Source organism: Megalobrama amblycephala, linkage group LG18, assembly GCF_018812025.1.
Source record: "Megalobrama amblycephala isolate DHTTF-2021 linkage group LG18, ASM1881202v1, whole genome shotgun sequence".
In the NCBI taxonomy this organism is placed as follows: Eukaryota; Metazoa; Chordata; class Actinopteri; order Cypriniformes; family Xenocyprididae; genus Megalobrama; species Megalobrama amblycephala.
The window spans coordinates 32534431-32551113 of NC_063061.1; the positions used below are offsets into that span (position 1 = coordinate 32534431).

A 16683-nucleotide genomic window follows, 5' to 3' on the forward strand; every position below is an offset into this window, starting at 1 on the left:
CATGGTTTAACTATAGAATAATCATAATTATTCTAATGATTTCTGAAAATGAAAAAAAGTGCTGACCCGAAATTGGCATTATGCTGTATTGTGAGTGATATTTTTCAATTTGCTTTCCTCTAGATCACTTTACAGTGTGATGAAAATAACTTTTCTTAAAGCGTGTTGTATATCAGTCTATTGGCACCCCATATTTATGTTGTATACTGTAATAGACATTATGATTCTCTGTCGAATTGTTTTTTGAAAAACTGTAAATATATCGGTGGTCACTTGCATCATATTCTTAAATGTAATCAACAAAATAAATTGCAATAGGCTGTCTGATGAAATCTGTATCAACAAACACCCAGCGTTGCAGATGAGACAGTAGCTCATCAAACAACCAGACTAACAAATGGCTCGACACAACCCGTATCGGGGCAAACCACAGTTCACCTGAAAAAACTTTAGAAATCTTTTAATGCAAAACAAGTGTCTGAAGTTAGATTATAAATCATGTAACAGTGGTTGTGAACAGAGAAGAGCAATGCTTGACCAAACTGTGAACAGATTCAAACTTCACTACTAATTTTAGCAAATTTTCCTCTTAGATTAAAGGGGTCCTATTAAGCCCTTTTACGAAGTCTATATTTTGTTTTGGGGGTGTACTTGAATATGTTTTCATGCTTGATTGTTAAAAAAATGCATTATTTTTCACATATTTTACATTATTACAGCACCCCTCTCCAGTCTAGCTTGAACACGGCGATTTCAATGAAGCCCCTCCTTCCGAAATGTTCTGTGATTGGTTAGCTGGTCAAGTGTGTTGTGATTGGTAGGCCTCGTCCCCTTATTTTGCGTATTCCATGGGCGTGGATTATTTGAATGAGGAACAATATTATGACTTCATAAGACCCAGAAAAATCGTGCTGTAGTCCAAGCGAGGCGTTCGTTGTAGTTCTTGAAAAGTGGATTCTGTTAAATAAAATATCACCCTTTGGAGTGGACTTTGAGCTTTGTAACCTTGCAGATCTTTTTTATGCTCAAACAGCAACATTACACACTAACTTAAGTTAAAAAAGCAGATAAGCATAACAGGATACCTTTAAATCAATATTAAAACGATTTGAATGTCAAATCATTTACTTATTTTTACTTGAAAGTGATGTATCCGGACATGAACACTTGCTAATTAGACAACTTTGGGCATTTTTTGTTCTTATAAGTCTATAGATGAGATAATTGGATCGAACTCTTCCCACTTCTCTCCAGTATGAATTTTCTCATGCCTTTTTAAGGAATCTGACCGAGCAAAACTCTTTCCACAGTGTGAGCACTTGTACGGTTTCTCACCGGAATGAACTCTCTGGTGTGATTTTAAGTTGCCTAATATAATGAAGGTCTTCCCACAGTCAGAGCACACATGAGGTCTCACACCAGTATGAATACTCTCATGCTCTTTTAAATACTGCACTCGTGTAAAACACTTTCCACAAAAAGAACAAACATGAGGCTTTACAGCAGTATGAACTTTTAGGTGTGTTTTTAAGCCTGAAGCCAAAACAAAAGTTTTATCACACTGATCACAGCTGAATGACTTGACTCCAGTGTGAGAGAGCAGATGAGTTTTCAGAACGCTTTTGTAACCGAAACTCTTTCCACACTGAGAGCATGTATAATTCTTCTCTCCAGTGTGGGATCTCATGTGCACATTTAGGCCTCCTTTCTGAATGAAACTCTTTCCACACTGAGTGCATGTGAACAGATTTTGTCCAGTGTGAATTCTCATGTGCACATTTACATCCTCTTTGCGACAGAAACCTTTTCCACACTCAGAACAGGTGAAGGGTTTTTCTCCAGTGTGAATCCTCATGTGGTCATTTAGGTGTCCCTTATGCCTGAAACTCTTTCCACACTGAGTGCATGTGAACGGTTTTTCTCCAGTGTGAATTTTCACGTGTCTGTTAAGGTTTCCTTTCTGAATGAAAATCTTTCCACACTCAGAGCAGGTGAAAAATCCTTCGACTCCAGATTTTCCAGCTTGTTTTTGTGTGAAATTCTCTTCAGTATTTGAAACGACCGCATTTCCATCTTCATTTCTGAAATGATGCGGTTTGTCTTCATTCACTTCCATCAGATCTAAAATCAGCATTGAATTTTCCAAATTCAATTAAAGAAGGCAAATGATGAAATAAACAAATAAAGTTCACTCTTACTTGAGCACAAATCTAGTTTACATCTAAGCTAGATACTAGTAGTCTCTATAGTATTTTTATATCCTCCTGAGAACCAGAAATATTAGGGGTTTTTTGTGTGTGTGAATTTAGTTTATGTCATTACATTGTTTGGAGCATTAGAAACTAGAGCTGCGCGATTCTGGATAAAGTAAGAATGTTCTGAACAGAAAACTAAACAAAATGTAATTTACTTGAGGTTCTGACAAAATGTCTGTCTATTTAAATGATGTACGATATGATGTTGTCATCTTAACCAATAAATAGCACAATGGTGTAACTGAAAATGAATTGGGGGAAAGTCACGTGAGAGGAGGCAATGTCTCCATTGCGCAATGATTTGATGTGATCTAGGGCTGCACAACGATTAATCACAATTAATCATGTGTTTACATAATATATGTGTGTGTGTTCTGTGTATAATTATGTATATATAAATACACACACATACATGTATACGTTTAAGAAAAATGTTATATTTATATATATAAAAAATATATATTTATTTATACATGCATACATAATTATTATACACAGAACACACACATATATTACATAAACACAGGCTTATATTTTGCAAACCCTAAAGTTTTGTGCAGCCATAAAGGTGAAAAAAGTACACTTCTATAATGTATTTAAAGTGCTCTATTTTCATGCACTAATTTTGTACTTAAAATACTAAAAATTCTTCTTTAGTACTTCTTAAGATAATCTTAACATCTAAGTGTACTCAGCTGTGCTATTTTGGGACACCATGAAATATGAACTAAAATGTGCTTTTATTATACTATCTCTGTATTTAAAAAATGTATTTAGTTACCACTTGTAGTACACTATGGGTTCAAATGTACTATAAGTAGTATCTAAATAAATGTTTTAAATACAGAGATAATATATTAAAAGCACATTTTAGTTCATATTTCATGATGTCTCAAAATAGCACAGTTGAGTACACTTAGATGTTCTTAAGATGATCTTAAGAAGTACTAAAGAAGAATTTTTAGTATATTAAGTACAAAATTAGTGCGCGAATATAGAGCACTTTAAGTACATTAAGGAAGTGTACTTTTTTTCACCTGGGGTGATCGGTTATGATTGGATATGATTGGATCGTACGATAAATCTCGTCCTTTGTTTTTGTGTGCATTCTCAAATCGGTGTGAATGGGAAGACTAAAATCAAACTGGCTTGAAAACATAATGACTTTGGGGGGTTTTAGTGAGCAATCGGCTTGGTGAAATTAAAGGTATCTTCATGTCTGTGTCTGCAACCACTGTGTTCAAGCTTGATAAGTGATTAAAATAAGCTGACATTCTGACACAATAGTTACATTCTATACAATGTAATTATTTGCATATTAATGCGTTCATGTGGAAATATATAATGTAAAAGAATAGTGTAATAATGGGAGTAATAACTTGACAACATTTTCATTAGAATATATTATATTTCATAGGAATATTGATATATATAATTTCTTTCCCTATTGGCTTCTTGTGTCTCCCCAAAACGCCCGAAAAACATGCTGTAAGTCCTGGTGTCTTCTTCAGAGGACATATATGAAATCAATGCAGTTTCATAAGTCATATAAGTCAACCCCATAACATTTTCCTGGGATGTTTATTTACGACAATTTGAAAATTAAAAATATTATCATATTTCCATAATTTGATAATTCAGTCAATATTTATTAATCATTTTCAGAGACCAAGTAGATGGAGTTGTTTTGGTGTCTCTGAAAAGCCCTGAAAAAGCCCTATATTCACTAAAATATAGTATCCCGAGGAAAAAGACTTTTTTTTTCCTCGGGATGCCTGGGTCTCAGGAGGATATGTCAGTTTTCATCTTAATGTTCCTCATCAGATATCAAAGAGAATGAAGGAAAACACCAACCTATTTGTTCCTCTGTATCTTCATCTTTTATTCTGCAGGGTTCTTCATCAAACTCCATCTTTACAATAGTATGTCAATAGTTTCTCCTGGAGTAATTCCTCCTGCTTGCTTGCACTTATAATCAATCAATTTTCCAGGTGCAAATGTTTTGATCAAACAACTGTTCAGAAACAATTCAACTCCTCTAGCTGATTTTTATGTTGATTTTGTTACTTTAGATATGATTTACATGCATTAAACCTGTTTACCAGGTTTCTTTACATAAAATTAAAACAAAACTCATAATCTTCACAAATTGTAATGTGAAAAACCAGTCAGTAACGAGTTTACGTTTCACGAGCGTAATGTAAAACAATAGTCAGTTAATTTCTAAGTTAAATGAACCGACTCGTTTATTCGTTTGGATTTAGATTTTTCCTAATAAATGATCAAACAAATGTAACGTTACTCACAGTCTGAAAAAGAACAGATTTAAAATTTAGAATGAACGGCTGTGTTCCACTTCTCATGTTTATGTTCCCTTCCCTCGCTCACTTCTCTTCTTCTCCTAGACTCGGATGTGTGTCATTGCTTCGGTTGCACGAGCGCCCTCTACTGGCGGAACTCCGGAGAGTCGCTGTACTTGCTGTAAAGTGAAAGATGCTCATAAAAAGATGCCACGATATGTTTACTTAAATCTTCATATCTCTGATTTGCAAACGACTCCTTTGTCTCTATTTTGCACACATTCACTCGTTTAATCGATGTCTGATTACAGTAATCAACCTTCATCAATATTCTTTCAGCTCCTCTCTGAACTGAACTGATGGATTGATAGTTTAACAGTGCTGGAAAATAGAGCTCATTTCTGATAATAACACCACTTTTGAGAAGATCATGACTAAAATACCATGAAGAGGTAGCTAACAGTTGGCACTTTCATTTTGTTATCAATTTGCCTTTCTTTAATTGAATTATTTAATTATTTAAGACCCAATCGAAGTGAAAGACAAACAGCATCTGTTTCAAAAACGTCATTTCGCAAAGAATGAAGATGGAATTTTAGACTAAAAAAAAAAAAAATCATGCAAAAAATTAATGTGCACATGAGAATAAAGATAAACTGTATGCCTGAAACTATTCTTCAGTAGTTCATATTGTTTACCAGGTTTCAAATATTCAGTATTTTGTTTGTTCATACAATGGAAGTCAATGGTAACCAAAATGTGTTGTCTATCAACATTCTTCAAAATATTGTTTATGTTCTGAAAAAGATAGCAAGTCACAAGTTTGAAACGACTCGAGAGAGAGTAAATGATGACAGAATTTTCATTTTTGGGTGAACTTTCCTTTTAATGAGTTTTTATTATGAAAATATGATTTTTTAATGAAATGATTTGAAAACGGAATCGTCAAGTCGGATCGGACACTTGCGTTTGCGTAGGCTACTTTATCAGATGAAGTGGATTAGACGCAATATCTGGCAAATACAGATGTTTCATATGTTTTCATGAAGAAACAGAAACACTTTTTTATGTACTGCTTAATACAACGCTATCATCTGTACAAGAATAAAGTTCAACATAAGCCTTTACTACAAATACCAATAAAGTGGGTCTATGATTTATCAGTTATTTTGAAAATATGACACAGTATAACATGAAAACAGTTTTACTGTAATGAAAACACAGATTTGTGAGCATTAGCGGAACTGAAGGTGTTAGAAAAAAACGAAACATGTGATCCTTGTCATGTGGTGAATCCGGCCAGTCGTAACACAGCTGTGTCGTCATCAGAGCTTGTGCAGCCGTTCTTGAGAAGCTGCGCTGGCTGACTCAGCCGACTGCTCTCGAATCGCTCTCATGGTTCTTTGAAGCCATATGTCACAGTCACATGGTGTCGGTGCTGTCTCAAGTTGGACAAAATATCCTTGTTCGAGATGCATCAGCGCTGTGTAGACCGATGACAACAAAGTACCCCAAGAGCGATTCAAAAACATAAGAGGTGAGTTCCAATTTGCGTACATATGCACTATACAAAAAGAAAAAGTACACTTTAAATACCCAGATGATGCACTAAATTATTGGGAAAAAGGAAGTGTGGAATGTTGGACACTTCATGCACTCAACTGTTGCAGCTTTAATTACTCTTGTTTAATGATAAAATAACCTTATAAATTCATACACTACATGGATGAGAACACAGTGCATAAGTATATAGTGTATAAGTGCAAAGTGTATAGTGTGTCATTTGGGGGATGTAACTAAGGAGTCGTCTGCTCTCCAATCGCTCTTGCAGTACTTTGATGTCATACTCTAATCAGTCTGCGCAGTGCCAATGCATCTCTAACAAGCCTAATTTCTAACTAGCATGCACAGCTTTAAGTCAGCCACCAATCAGTCCAAGCCTATTCATTTCTACCCTCATTGTAATACTAAATTTAGCATTTGAATCAACAGTACATTTTTTGTTAACCTTTTACCATATGTCTTGGAGTTTTGCAATAATATCATATCATGAGGTCAGTATCGTGATATATTGCATCGTGACATGAGGGTATCGTTGCACCCCTACTTCTTATTTATTGAACTAGTGTATAAATTCAATATCACATATGCACTTGTGCTATTCAGGACATAACAGCACTTGTGTGATACTTGTTGCTTATTGTTGAAAACTTTAGGCCTTCATGAAAAAAATTGCTCATGACTTAAGCCACTCAAAAAGTACAAGTTGTTTCTTTTATTCTTGTAACAAATGAATGGCATTAATTATAGTGCATCACCTCTTAACAGCCAAAGTGCTGGATATGAACATAAACTTTTCCTTATTTAAGAAACTATGGGCAATACTTTTTCTTATGATAAAGTAGACTAGATGATTGGATGAATCTCTTCCCACATGAAGAGCACTGGTGCGGCTTCTCTCCAGTATGAATTCTCTCATGACCTTTCAAGTAATCTGACCGAGCAAAACTCTTTTCACAGTGTGAGCACTTGTACGGTTTCTCTCCAGTATGAACTCTCTCATGATCTTTCAAGGAATCTAACCGAGCAAAACTCTTTTCACAGTAAGAGCACTTGTACGGTTTCTCTCCAGTGTGAATTCTCTCATGATCTTTCAAGGAATCTGACCGAGCAAAACTCTTTCCACAGTGTGAGCACTTGTACGGTTTCTCTCCAGTATGAACTCTCTGGTGTGTTTTTAAGGCACTGGATGTAGCAAAGCTCTTCCCACAGTCAGAGCACACATAAAGTCTCACACCAGTATGAATATTCTCATGATCTTTTAAATACTTCAGCAGTGAAAAACTCTTTCCACAGAAAGTACAAAAGTGAGGCTTCACACCAGTATGAATTTTAAGGTGTACTCTTAAGTTTGATGAAAAAACAAATGATTTATCACAATGATCACAGCTGAACGACTTCACTCCAGAGTGTGAGCGCAGATGATCTTTGAGAGTACTTTTGTGAGCGAAACTCTTTCCACACTGAGTGCATGTGAACGGTTTTTCTCCAGTATGAATTCTCATGTGTTTGCTGAGTTTTGATTTATCTGTGAAACTCTTTCCACACTCAGAGCAGGTGAAAGATCCTTTAACTCCAGTTTTCCCAGCACTTTTCTGTGTAAAATTCTTTTCAGTCTGTGAAATGTGTCCATCTTCATTTGTGAAATGAAACTCATGCTTCAAAACTTTCACATCCATAGGATCTAAAATTAAATTCCCATAATTCAATTAAAGGAGGACATATTAGAAACAAAATTAAATATGATAAACTTTTAGTAGACGGAACCAATACCAGTAAATGAAATACATTACATTGAAAACATTAGCATGTAGTCTTCAAATAATAAATAAGAAAATGAAGGAAAACACCAACCTATTTGTTCCTCTGTATCTTCATCTTTTATTCTACAGGGTTCTTCCTTAAACTCCATCTTTACAATAGTATGTCAGTAGTTTCTCCTGCAGTAATTCCTCTGTCTTGCTGCTTCACCTGTGGGAAGATGAGAGTACATTTTATTATTATTATATTATATTATTATTAATATAATATTATTCAGATGCAAATGTTTTACTCTTATATTAGGGTACCATGAATGCCTCCTTAAGAACAATGTGAATTTACTTTTAAATTATAAAATATTTAGATATAAGAAGCCACCCTGGATAAAATTTTACAGAATTTATAAATGACTATTTCTGATATCATTCTAAATAAATTCAGCGTCTTTGAAATAGTACAACTCATTTATTTCCGGTTATGTATATATTGTAACCTAGTTGACTAAATGCCTCCTAAAATGATTGTCCGCAAGATTTAAAAACCTGTACATTTTCAGAGACAGGAGAAGATGATTACGGTATAAAGAATTTTCCAAACTCAACCGAACATGAAATTTTAATCCAACATTAAAACTTCAAGCAGTGTTGAAAGGACATTCGCATCCAGGGCCATCAACCCTGGAGGCTTTAGGAAAACAGTGAACAGTGGGCGACATGCATTTAAGCAGGTAAATATGAGAGAAATATGGCAAAGTCATTTTGACGTGCCACACTTCCTGCTACCAGCAGATGCCGCTTTGACTAAAACTGAATATTGCCATGTAGATGTCTTCAGGCTGGGCATATTATCAAACATGTAAAGTTGGGAGCAGATTGGACACTGTATGCCTGAGTTACAACAACTTCCTGTTTCATGGCGTTAATCGCATAATTCAGCACGTAGCCAGGTGTTAGCTACATTTCTTTGTGTAGAGCATTTTGGTCGGCCTGCGGCCGTTTTTAAATGTGCTTTATAAATAAACTGAACTGCATGATTTAACGTGTTTCTAACACATTTGGTATTTCATGACATATTTAAGTTTGTTTCTGGGAGTGAATTACAGTGTAAAGCATGCCATTTCCTGTTGCCAGCAGGTGGCACTATGACTAACTGAATATTGGCATATAGATGTCTTCAGGTCAGGACTCTTATCCAACATGCGAAGTTTGGGGCATGTCAGACATTGTACGCCTGAGTTTCATGGCAAAACATCAAATTTTGTCAGGCCGCCACGGACACGCCGTTCAACGAAAACTCTAGATCTTTGCAATTTAACATCACAAACGCGTTAGGATTAGACAGACCAAATATGATGATGTTCTGGTTAAATCTCAATGAGGAGTTAATCATAGTGTAAAACATGACATTTCCTGTTGCCCGCAGGTGGCGCTATGACTAAATTGGCATGTAGATGTCTTCAGACCAGGACAAGAAGTTTGGGATGGGTCAGGCATTGTATGCCCGAGTTACAACAACTTTATGGCAAAACATTGAAATTTGTCAGGCCGCCACGGACACGCCCTTCAGCGAAATCTCAAGATCTTTGCAACTTAATGTCGCAAAAGCCTTTAAATTAGACTGACCAAATGTTGATCTGATTAAAGCTCTAGGAGTAATTCGTTAAAGTACAACGTCTGGAAATGGCAAAAACTGCACAAATTTGGCAAAGAAAATTCAAAATATCTCACTTCCTGTTGTTTATCAAATTTTGCACGAGGAGCATTTTTTGTAGGTTTTGGGCAGTTACACATGTAACGAATTTCATAGCTGTATGTGAAACGTAGCACGAGGGGCACTTCGTTGAAATTTTGTAGGTGGCGCTATGGAGCCATTTTGCCACACCTAATTCTGAAACCAACCGATCTGAAAAAGAAGCGACTGTTAAACATTCGCGATTATTTCACCACAGGATGTCAGTGCTGGTCTAAACTAGTAACAGTGACCTGATGAATATGAACCTTTGTTTATTTGTATTAATTATTTTAATCACTGCTGTGTCATTTTTCAGTCAGTCATTTTACTGTACTTTACTTTACATGTTTATGCCCAAATTGCCCAATTCTTAATTAATTATTAATTAAGTTGTTGACTGTCATTCTCTTCTATGCTGTGTGCATTACTTTTTAAGATTACTTCAATATTCTTTAAATTTATATAAGGCACGTACCGCGCATTCATTCATTCATTCTTCCATATGAGCAAAATTGTTATCAGTCAAATTAATTTCAAATAATTTTCAAATCCACAGTATGAAACTATGATCAGTAAGAGAGAAACATATTGTTAATGAGAAGATGAGCACTGGACTCGGAAGCATTCGCAATCCACAAGTACACATACTTAAAACACCAGCACAATTGTCACACATAACTCCCGAAACTACCATATTACTTACCCCATCCTCATCAGCGCGGCATTTTCACCAAATTTGTGTTTTATGCATCACTTAAATTGTTGTTCTTCTTCTTTCCTGTTTTACAATAACCTGGTTGGCATCCAGCATATTGGTGCATTACCGCCCCCTTCTGCTCCGGAGTGTGAAACAGATAATAGGTTTACAATCTAATTTCTTTACCTTCTATTTTACTATTTTTCTATTTTCTACCTTTGTTAACTATACTCGTGCTTAGCTGAAGTACTTTATACAGGATATCTTGTCGGCTTTTTGAAATAGACGACCTTAAAATAGCTAAAGCTGATGAAGAGTCAGAGCATATCAAAGCTTTGTTCTGTCCCGTCTTTTCCATCCACCGTAATGCAGTTAATATTGCCAACATTTCTACAGTATATACCCCTAATTTATCCGATGTTCTTCTATTTATTCCAATTCCTTTTCCTGGTATTGCCACCCCAAATCCTGTTGCCTCTGTCTGTTTTTTGTTTTGCACTGTCTGTATAAGTCTGTGTAAATTCATAATATACTTGATTATTGAAAACTCTTATCAAGTTAATTTCCTCCTTTGCTTTCACTTAAATTGTTCTGTGCATGTCTCTCTTAAGCATCTGCTAGTTCCTCCCACACCACCAGACCTCAATACCCATTCCCCATACTCTATACCCGTACATTTACTTGATTACATTTCTAAAGAAAAAACAATACATTTACTCCATACAATTTAATTACAACTTAAAAAGTATTCATTACATGTTTGCACTTTATTTTTTTCCATCTTATGCATATTAGTTTTTTACACAGAAGCTCAAACGTGTTAGAACAAGACATTTCAGCTTCAGTTATAACATTCAAAGGAAAATTTTTGTCTTCAAAAATTTTTTTTGAAGCCAGTTTTTTTTTTTATTACATATTTCTGTCTATTTTATATAGTTGTTTGCTGGTTATGTATTATATTGGCTGAATGCACAAGACTAAGTGAAAATAAAATCAGTGATGAGAATTTAAATACAATTAATATTGGGTGGCCATGGTTGCTTTGATTTTATTAAACTCAAAAAGTTTTTAAATGAAAACTGTTTAATTTAACTGTAAATAATTGTTTAGTGATGTTGGATAAATGGTATTATAATTATATATTGAGTAACAATGAGGCTGTCAATGAATTTTTCTTTAATCTAAATAATCCCATGATTTGCTCATTAATTAATGCAATTAATCATAATTAATTACATACCAATATTTGCTGAAACACCTAAAAAGCCCCAATTAAACAAAGATTAGTTATTGTTGCAGACAAGGGTGGTGAATAGAAAAACAAAAAGTGCATTTAAAAGTCAATTTTGCATGTTTTATTTCTGTCACTCATCATTAACTCAGCACACAGCAATACAGTTGTAGTATTCTGTCAGGAATATTTCTGCATCACATCTTGATCTTTAAAGGGAAAAATTAAAATTCTCTCATTGTTTACTCCCACTCATGCCAACCCATACATATATATATATATATATATATATATATATATATATATATATATATATATATATATATATATATATATATATATATATATATATAGGGCATTTGACTTACACTGTGTCAAAAATCGAATACTTCACTAATATTTGGTACGTGAAAAACAGTACGCCAACAGAGTAGTATGTCCAAATTCATAGAATTCAAAAAACTGTAGGTGAAAGGTCCACAGATGACCTTCTACTTCTGGCGAGATTCTGAAGTGCACATTCAACTGACACTTTACTATCCCATGAGGCCACAATAGAGGATTTATGAATGGAGGTGAAGCGACGCAACTGACGCCGGTAGGTCCTGATGATGATAACATGGCGGATGTAGTATGTCCAGATTGCATTCATACTACCCCCATTCATACTATATAGAATATACTTTTTTAACGGTCGTTAAGTAAGTTCAAATCAAATGTAGAACCTACTCAGAACACAATTTTGGACGCAGCGTTAGTCTTCGCTTTGTAAACACTTAGTCAGCACTTCCGCTTACGTCACGCATGACCTTCAGGCAACTTCAGGCAATGCTTTTTCTTATGAGACTGTAGACTAGATGATTGGGTGAAACTCTTCCCACATGAAGAGCACTGGTGCGGCTTCTCTCCAGTATGAACTCTCTCATGATCTTTCAGGTGTCCTGACCGAGCAAAACCCTTTCCACACTGCGAGCACTTGTACGGTTTCTCTCCAGTATGAACTCTCTTATGATCTTTCAGGTGTCCTGGCCGAGCAAAACTCTTTCCACAGTGTGAGCACTTGTAAGGTTTCTCTCCGGTATGAATTCTCTGGTGTGTTTTTAAGTGGCTGGATGAAAAATAGGTCTTCCCACAGTCAGAGCACACATAAGGTCTCACACCAGTATGAATACTTTCATGATCTTTTAAATACCTCAATAGTGAAAAGCTTTTTCCACAAAAAGAACAAAAGTGAGGCTTCACATCAGTATGAACTATAAGGTGTTTTCTCAAGTATGATTGTGCAACAAATGTTTTATCACACTGATCACAGCTGAATAATCTCACTCCAGAGTGAAAGAGAAGATGATCTTTGAGATGGCTGTTGCATTTGAAACTCTTTCCACACTGAGTGCATGTGAACGGTTTTTCTCCAGTGTGAATCCTCATGTGCACATTTAAGCTTCCTTTCTGAGTGAAACTTTTTCCACACTGAGTGCATGTGAACGGTTTTTCTCCAGTGTGAGATCTCATGTGATCATTTAAGCTTCCTTTCTGAATGAAACTCTTCCCACACTTAGAACATGTGAACAGTTTTTGTCGAGTGTGAATTCTCATGTGTCTCTTAAGGTTTGTTTTATGTGTTAAACACATACCACACTCAGAGCAGGTGAAAGATCCAGTTTTTCCAGCTCGTTTGTGTGTAAAATTCTTTTCAGTCTGAGAAATGACTTCACTTTCATCTTCATTTTTTAAATGATGAGGTTTTTGCTGTTTGTCTTCATTCACTTCCATCAGGTCTAGAATCAACATATTAAACTCAATAAAATTCAAGAAAGGAGGACAAATAAAAAAACCAAAAAAAATGGTTCAATCACAATTTAGCATAAATCTAGTTTAAAACTTGTATCTAGTATCAGTTTTCATCTTAATGTTCATCAGTAGTCATTAAAAAAATGAAGGAAAATACTAGGGGTGTAACACTTCAAATTACTCAAAGTTCGGTTTGTATCACAGTTTCGGTATGGTTCGGTTCGGTATGTGCTATGTTAAAGGACTACTGCCAAATAAAAATAAGAATAAATAATCAAACTACAAGCAACAGCACAAATAAATATAATAGAGAAAATTTACAAATAAAACAAAACAGTGCTTTTTAGATTATTTAGGTATCTAACAGTAGTTTTCAGGTACAGAAATTGAATTAAGTCATCAAATGTAAAATAACACTGCATATCATCTTCACTCTATGAATTAAATAAAGATGAATCCTTTTTAAAGTTACAAAAGCTATGAAATCAAGAGCAGCGAGTGATTTCCTTGTTGTTTGTTGTTTGATTAACATGGACAGCATTAGGCTGCTGTCACTTTAAGACATAATGCACTGATCCAATACACTGATACAGCACACGCACTGTCTTTCTCGACTGTTTACATTCACTTAAAGGCAGGGTAGGTAATTTGGTCCAGAAACATTTTTTGTTATGCTGGTTGAAAGTCTTTTCACGTCCTGATAGCAATCACTAAGTTTAGTGAAATTTGTCCGTTCAAGCGCAAGACTTTTAAAAGAACTGTCTGAGATGCGGCTTTCCGTGTGCACGCTTCAGGTTAGTTTGCGCACAAATCTTTTCACAGCGCGCAAGTTCTCATTTGCGTCTTTGTGCTTGAATGATTAAAGCAGCAAGGCTTAAAATGAGTTTAGTTTAAACACAGATAGAACCATGTGGTGTTCGGGTCTCATCTGCGCTCGAGCGCTATCAACACCTGGGTGACTGGTAATATTAGAGCATGCTGCGCTTGCATTGAATACAGTTTACAAAGAGTAACTGTTTGGTCCATGTTTTTTATTTTTTTATCTTTGCTGTTGTAATGTATTGGGAGGCCAGAATGAGCAATTGACAGAAACATAGAAACATTAATTATTACTCTGTCTGTTTTACGCATTATTTTCAACAAGCCATATTATATAATGTGCTTTTTTCCGAGAATCGTTACACCCCTAGAAAACACCAACCTATTTGTTCCTCGGTATCTTCTTCTTTTATTCCGCAGGGTTCTTCTTTAATCTCCATCTTTACGATAGTATGTCAGTAGATTCTCCTGTAGTAATTCCTCCTGCTTGCTTCTACTTCTCCTGTGGGAAGATGGGAATATTCCCCAGCATTTAAACTCTCATGAACGGCTGTGGTAGCGGGTTCACTGACTGAAAGTGTGAATTGTGGTCGCTGTTGCTCATTTAGCAGATGACCATCACACTTACAATCACTCTGGATTATTCAGGTGCAAATATTTTGCTTCATACAGTAGTTTAGAATTATAGAACAATTTCATGATTTGAGTTTTTACTAACTTTTACTGCTAGCTCATGAAAACACAACTCATAGTCTTCACAGAAGAAAACCCAGTCAGTAACGAGTTTACGTTTCACTAGCGCATGTACAACATCAGCCGGTTAATTTCGACTAATTTCTGACTGATATCTCCAAATAAACAATAAAATTAATGTAGCCTACTCACAGTCTGAAAAACACCGTAGATTTAGGGCTGCGTTCTAACTCTCATGTTTATGTTCCCTTCCCTCGCTCACTTCTCTTCTTCTCCTAGACTCGGATGTGTGTCATTTCTTATGTTGCACGAGCGCCCTCTACTGGCGGAAACTAACGCGATATTATCCTATCTAACCTTCATAGATTAAATGTTATTTTTACCATTTGAGTAACACTTTACAATAAGGTTCATTCGTTAAACATTAGTTAATGTATTAACTAACATGAACTAAGGCTAAGCAATACATCTGTTACTCTATTTACTAATCTTTGTCAATGTTAGTTAATAAAAATACAGTTGTTCATTGTTTGTTCATGTTAGTTCACAGTTAGTTAACCAGATTTTTAATAATGTATTAGTAAATGTTGAAATTAACATTAACAAATATTAATAAATGCTGTATAGGCCTAAGTGCAGTTCATTATTAGTTCATAACTAATGTAGTTGACTGTTAACAAATGAACCTTATTGTAAAGTGTTACCGATTGGCTAATATTATACAAACACAATTTATCTCACAAAATGTGTTTGATTTGGGATAATATATGCAATAATTACAATATTATTTTAGAAATTTTAGAAGAGATGTTTGTATAGGCCTATATTTAGACTTAAAATATCCATCAAAGAGTATGCTGATGATTTGAAAACAAGCTCGGCTGTTGAGAACCAGAAACAAACTGATCTGAGCAAGCTGAAATTTATCATAAAATTGTTATGCCTAGAGTTAAGGAATGTGATAAAAAAGGATCAAATTCACCCATTGTTTACTTGATCTATTCAACCACTCCCAGGTGAAAAAAGTACATTTCTAGAATATAGGCTACTTACTTTCATGCACTAATTTTGTACTTAATATAATAAAAATTCTTCTTTAGTACTTCTTAAGATCATCTTAAGAACATCTAAGTGTACTCAACTGTGCTATTTTGAGACATCATGAAATATAAACTAAAATGTGCTTTTAATATACTATCTCTGTATTAAAAAAATTATTTAGATATCACTTATAGTATATTTGAACCCATAGTGTACTACAAGTGGTAACTAAATATATTTTTAAATACAGAGATGGTATATTAAAAGCACATTTTAGTTCATATTTCATGGTGTCTCAAAATAGCACAGTTGAGTACATTTAGATGTTCTGAAGATTATCTTAAGAAGTACTAAAGAATTTTTAGTATATTAAGTATAAAATTAGTACTCGGAAATAGAGCACTTTAAGTACATTATAGTAGTGTACTTTTTTCACCTGAGCTACTTCAGTTACTATTAATTAATACACATGCAGTAGGAAAATAAATGTTCCTGTAATGCAATAGATTTAATGCAAATACTTTGAAAACACGTATTTATTTGCTGATCAAACGAGTGTCGTCATCAGTGGTCACATTGGGCAATGTTATTCTTGCTGTGGCCAAACCCTGTAATGAAATCGACTGCTGATGTTAAGCATAACAAAAACAAGGTCGATTTAAAAGAAAGAAAAGAGGCTAAACCAGTTCAGGCACTTTCTCCACTTCTTCATGCGTCACAGAAGCTCTTTGATATATGTACTCAGTTATTTCCTAGTCAATTCTGCTGTTCTCCGCTGTGATTACAAAGTCTGATGTTTTAGTA

The 16683-nt window shown here is 34.9% G+C and overlaps 2 protein-coding genes across 4 annotated transcripts; both read right to left on the bottom strand.

Moving 5' to 3' along the window:
- Positions 1-433: 433 nt before the first annotated feature.
- On the bottom strand, positions 434-10444 carry LOC125253164 (gastrula zinc finger protein XlCGF7.1-like). 3 transcript variants are annotated; one of them, XM_048166983.1, is made up of 4 exons: positions 10311-10330; positions 7970-8086; positions 4110-4734; positions 434-2121 (listed from the first exon to the last, which is right to left on the bottom strand). In XM_048166983.1, exons 3-4 carry the CDS (start codon positions 4165-4167, stop codon positions 1202-1204), a joined length of 978 nt encoding a protein of 325 aa, XP_048022940.1. In that variant the 5' UTR covers positions 4168-4734; positions 7970-8086; positions 10311-10330; the 3' UTR covers positions 434-1201. The 3 variants fall into 3 exon arrangements, with proteins under 3 accessions (XP_048022940.1, XP_048022939.1, XP_048022941.1); XM_048166982.1 differs by lacking the exon at positions 4110-4734 and having other exon boundaries at positions 10311-10444; XM_048166984.1 differs by lacking the exons at positions 434-2121; positions 4110-4734 and adding an exon at positions 5421-7799 and having other exon boundaries at positions 10311-10443.
- A 1192-nt stretch (positions 10445-11636) lies between these two features.
- Positions 11637-15156, bottom strand: LOC125253160 (gastrula zinc finger protein XlCGF52.1-like). The gene is made up of 3 exons (XM_048166979.1): positions 15031-15156; positions 14528-14647; positions 11637-13313 (listed from the first exon to the last, which is right to left on the bottom strand). The coding sequence occupies exons 2-3, from the start codon at positions 14583-14585 to the stop codon at positions 12334-12336; spliced, it is 1038 nt and encodes a 345-aa protein (XP_048022936.1). The 5' UTR covers positions 14586-14647; positions 15031-15156; the 3' UTR covers positions 11637-12333.
- Positions 15157-16683: the final 1527 nt, after the last annotated feature.

What these genes read in the sequence shown, in the direction of transcription:
- LOC125253164 (XM_048166982.1), bottom strand. Translation starts at nt 8,027, where the DNA reads ATGGAGTTTAAGGAAGAACCCTGTAGAATAAAAGATGAAGATACAGAG. An exon ending in AGATACAGAGGAACAAATAG is followed by an intron (nt 2,122 to 7,969) that starts GTTGGTGTTTTC and finishes TGCTGATTTTAG; the next exon opens with ATCTGATGGAAGTGAATGAA.
- LOC125253160 (XM_048166979.1), bottom strand. Translation starts at nt 14,585, where the DNA reads ATGGAGATTAAAGAAGAACCCTGCGGAATAAAAGAAGAAGATACCGAG. An exon ending in AGATACCGAGGAACAAATAG is followed by an intron (nt 13,314 to 14,527) that starts GTTGGTGTTTTC and finishes TGTTGATTCTAG; the next exon opens with ACCTGATGGAAGTGAATGAA.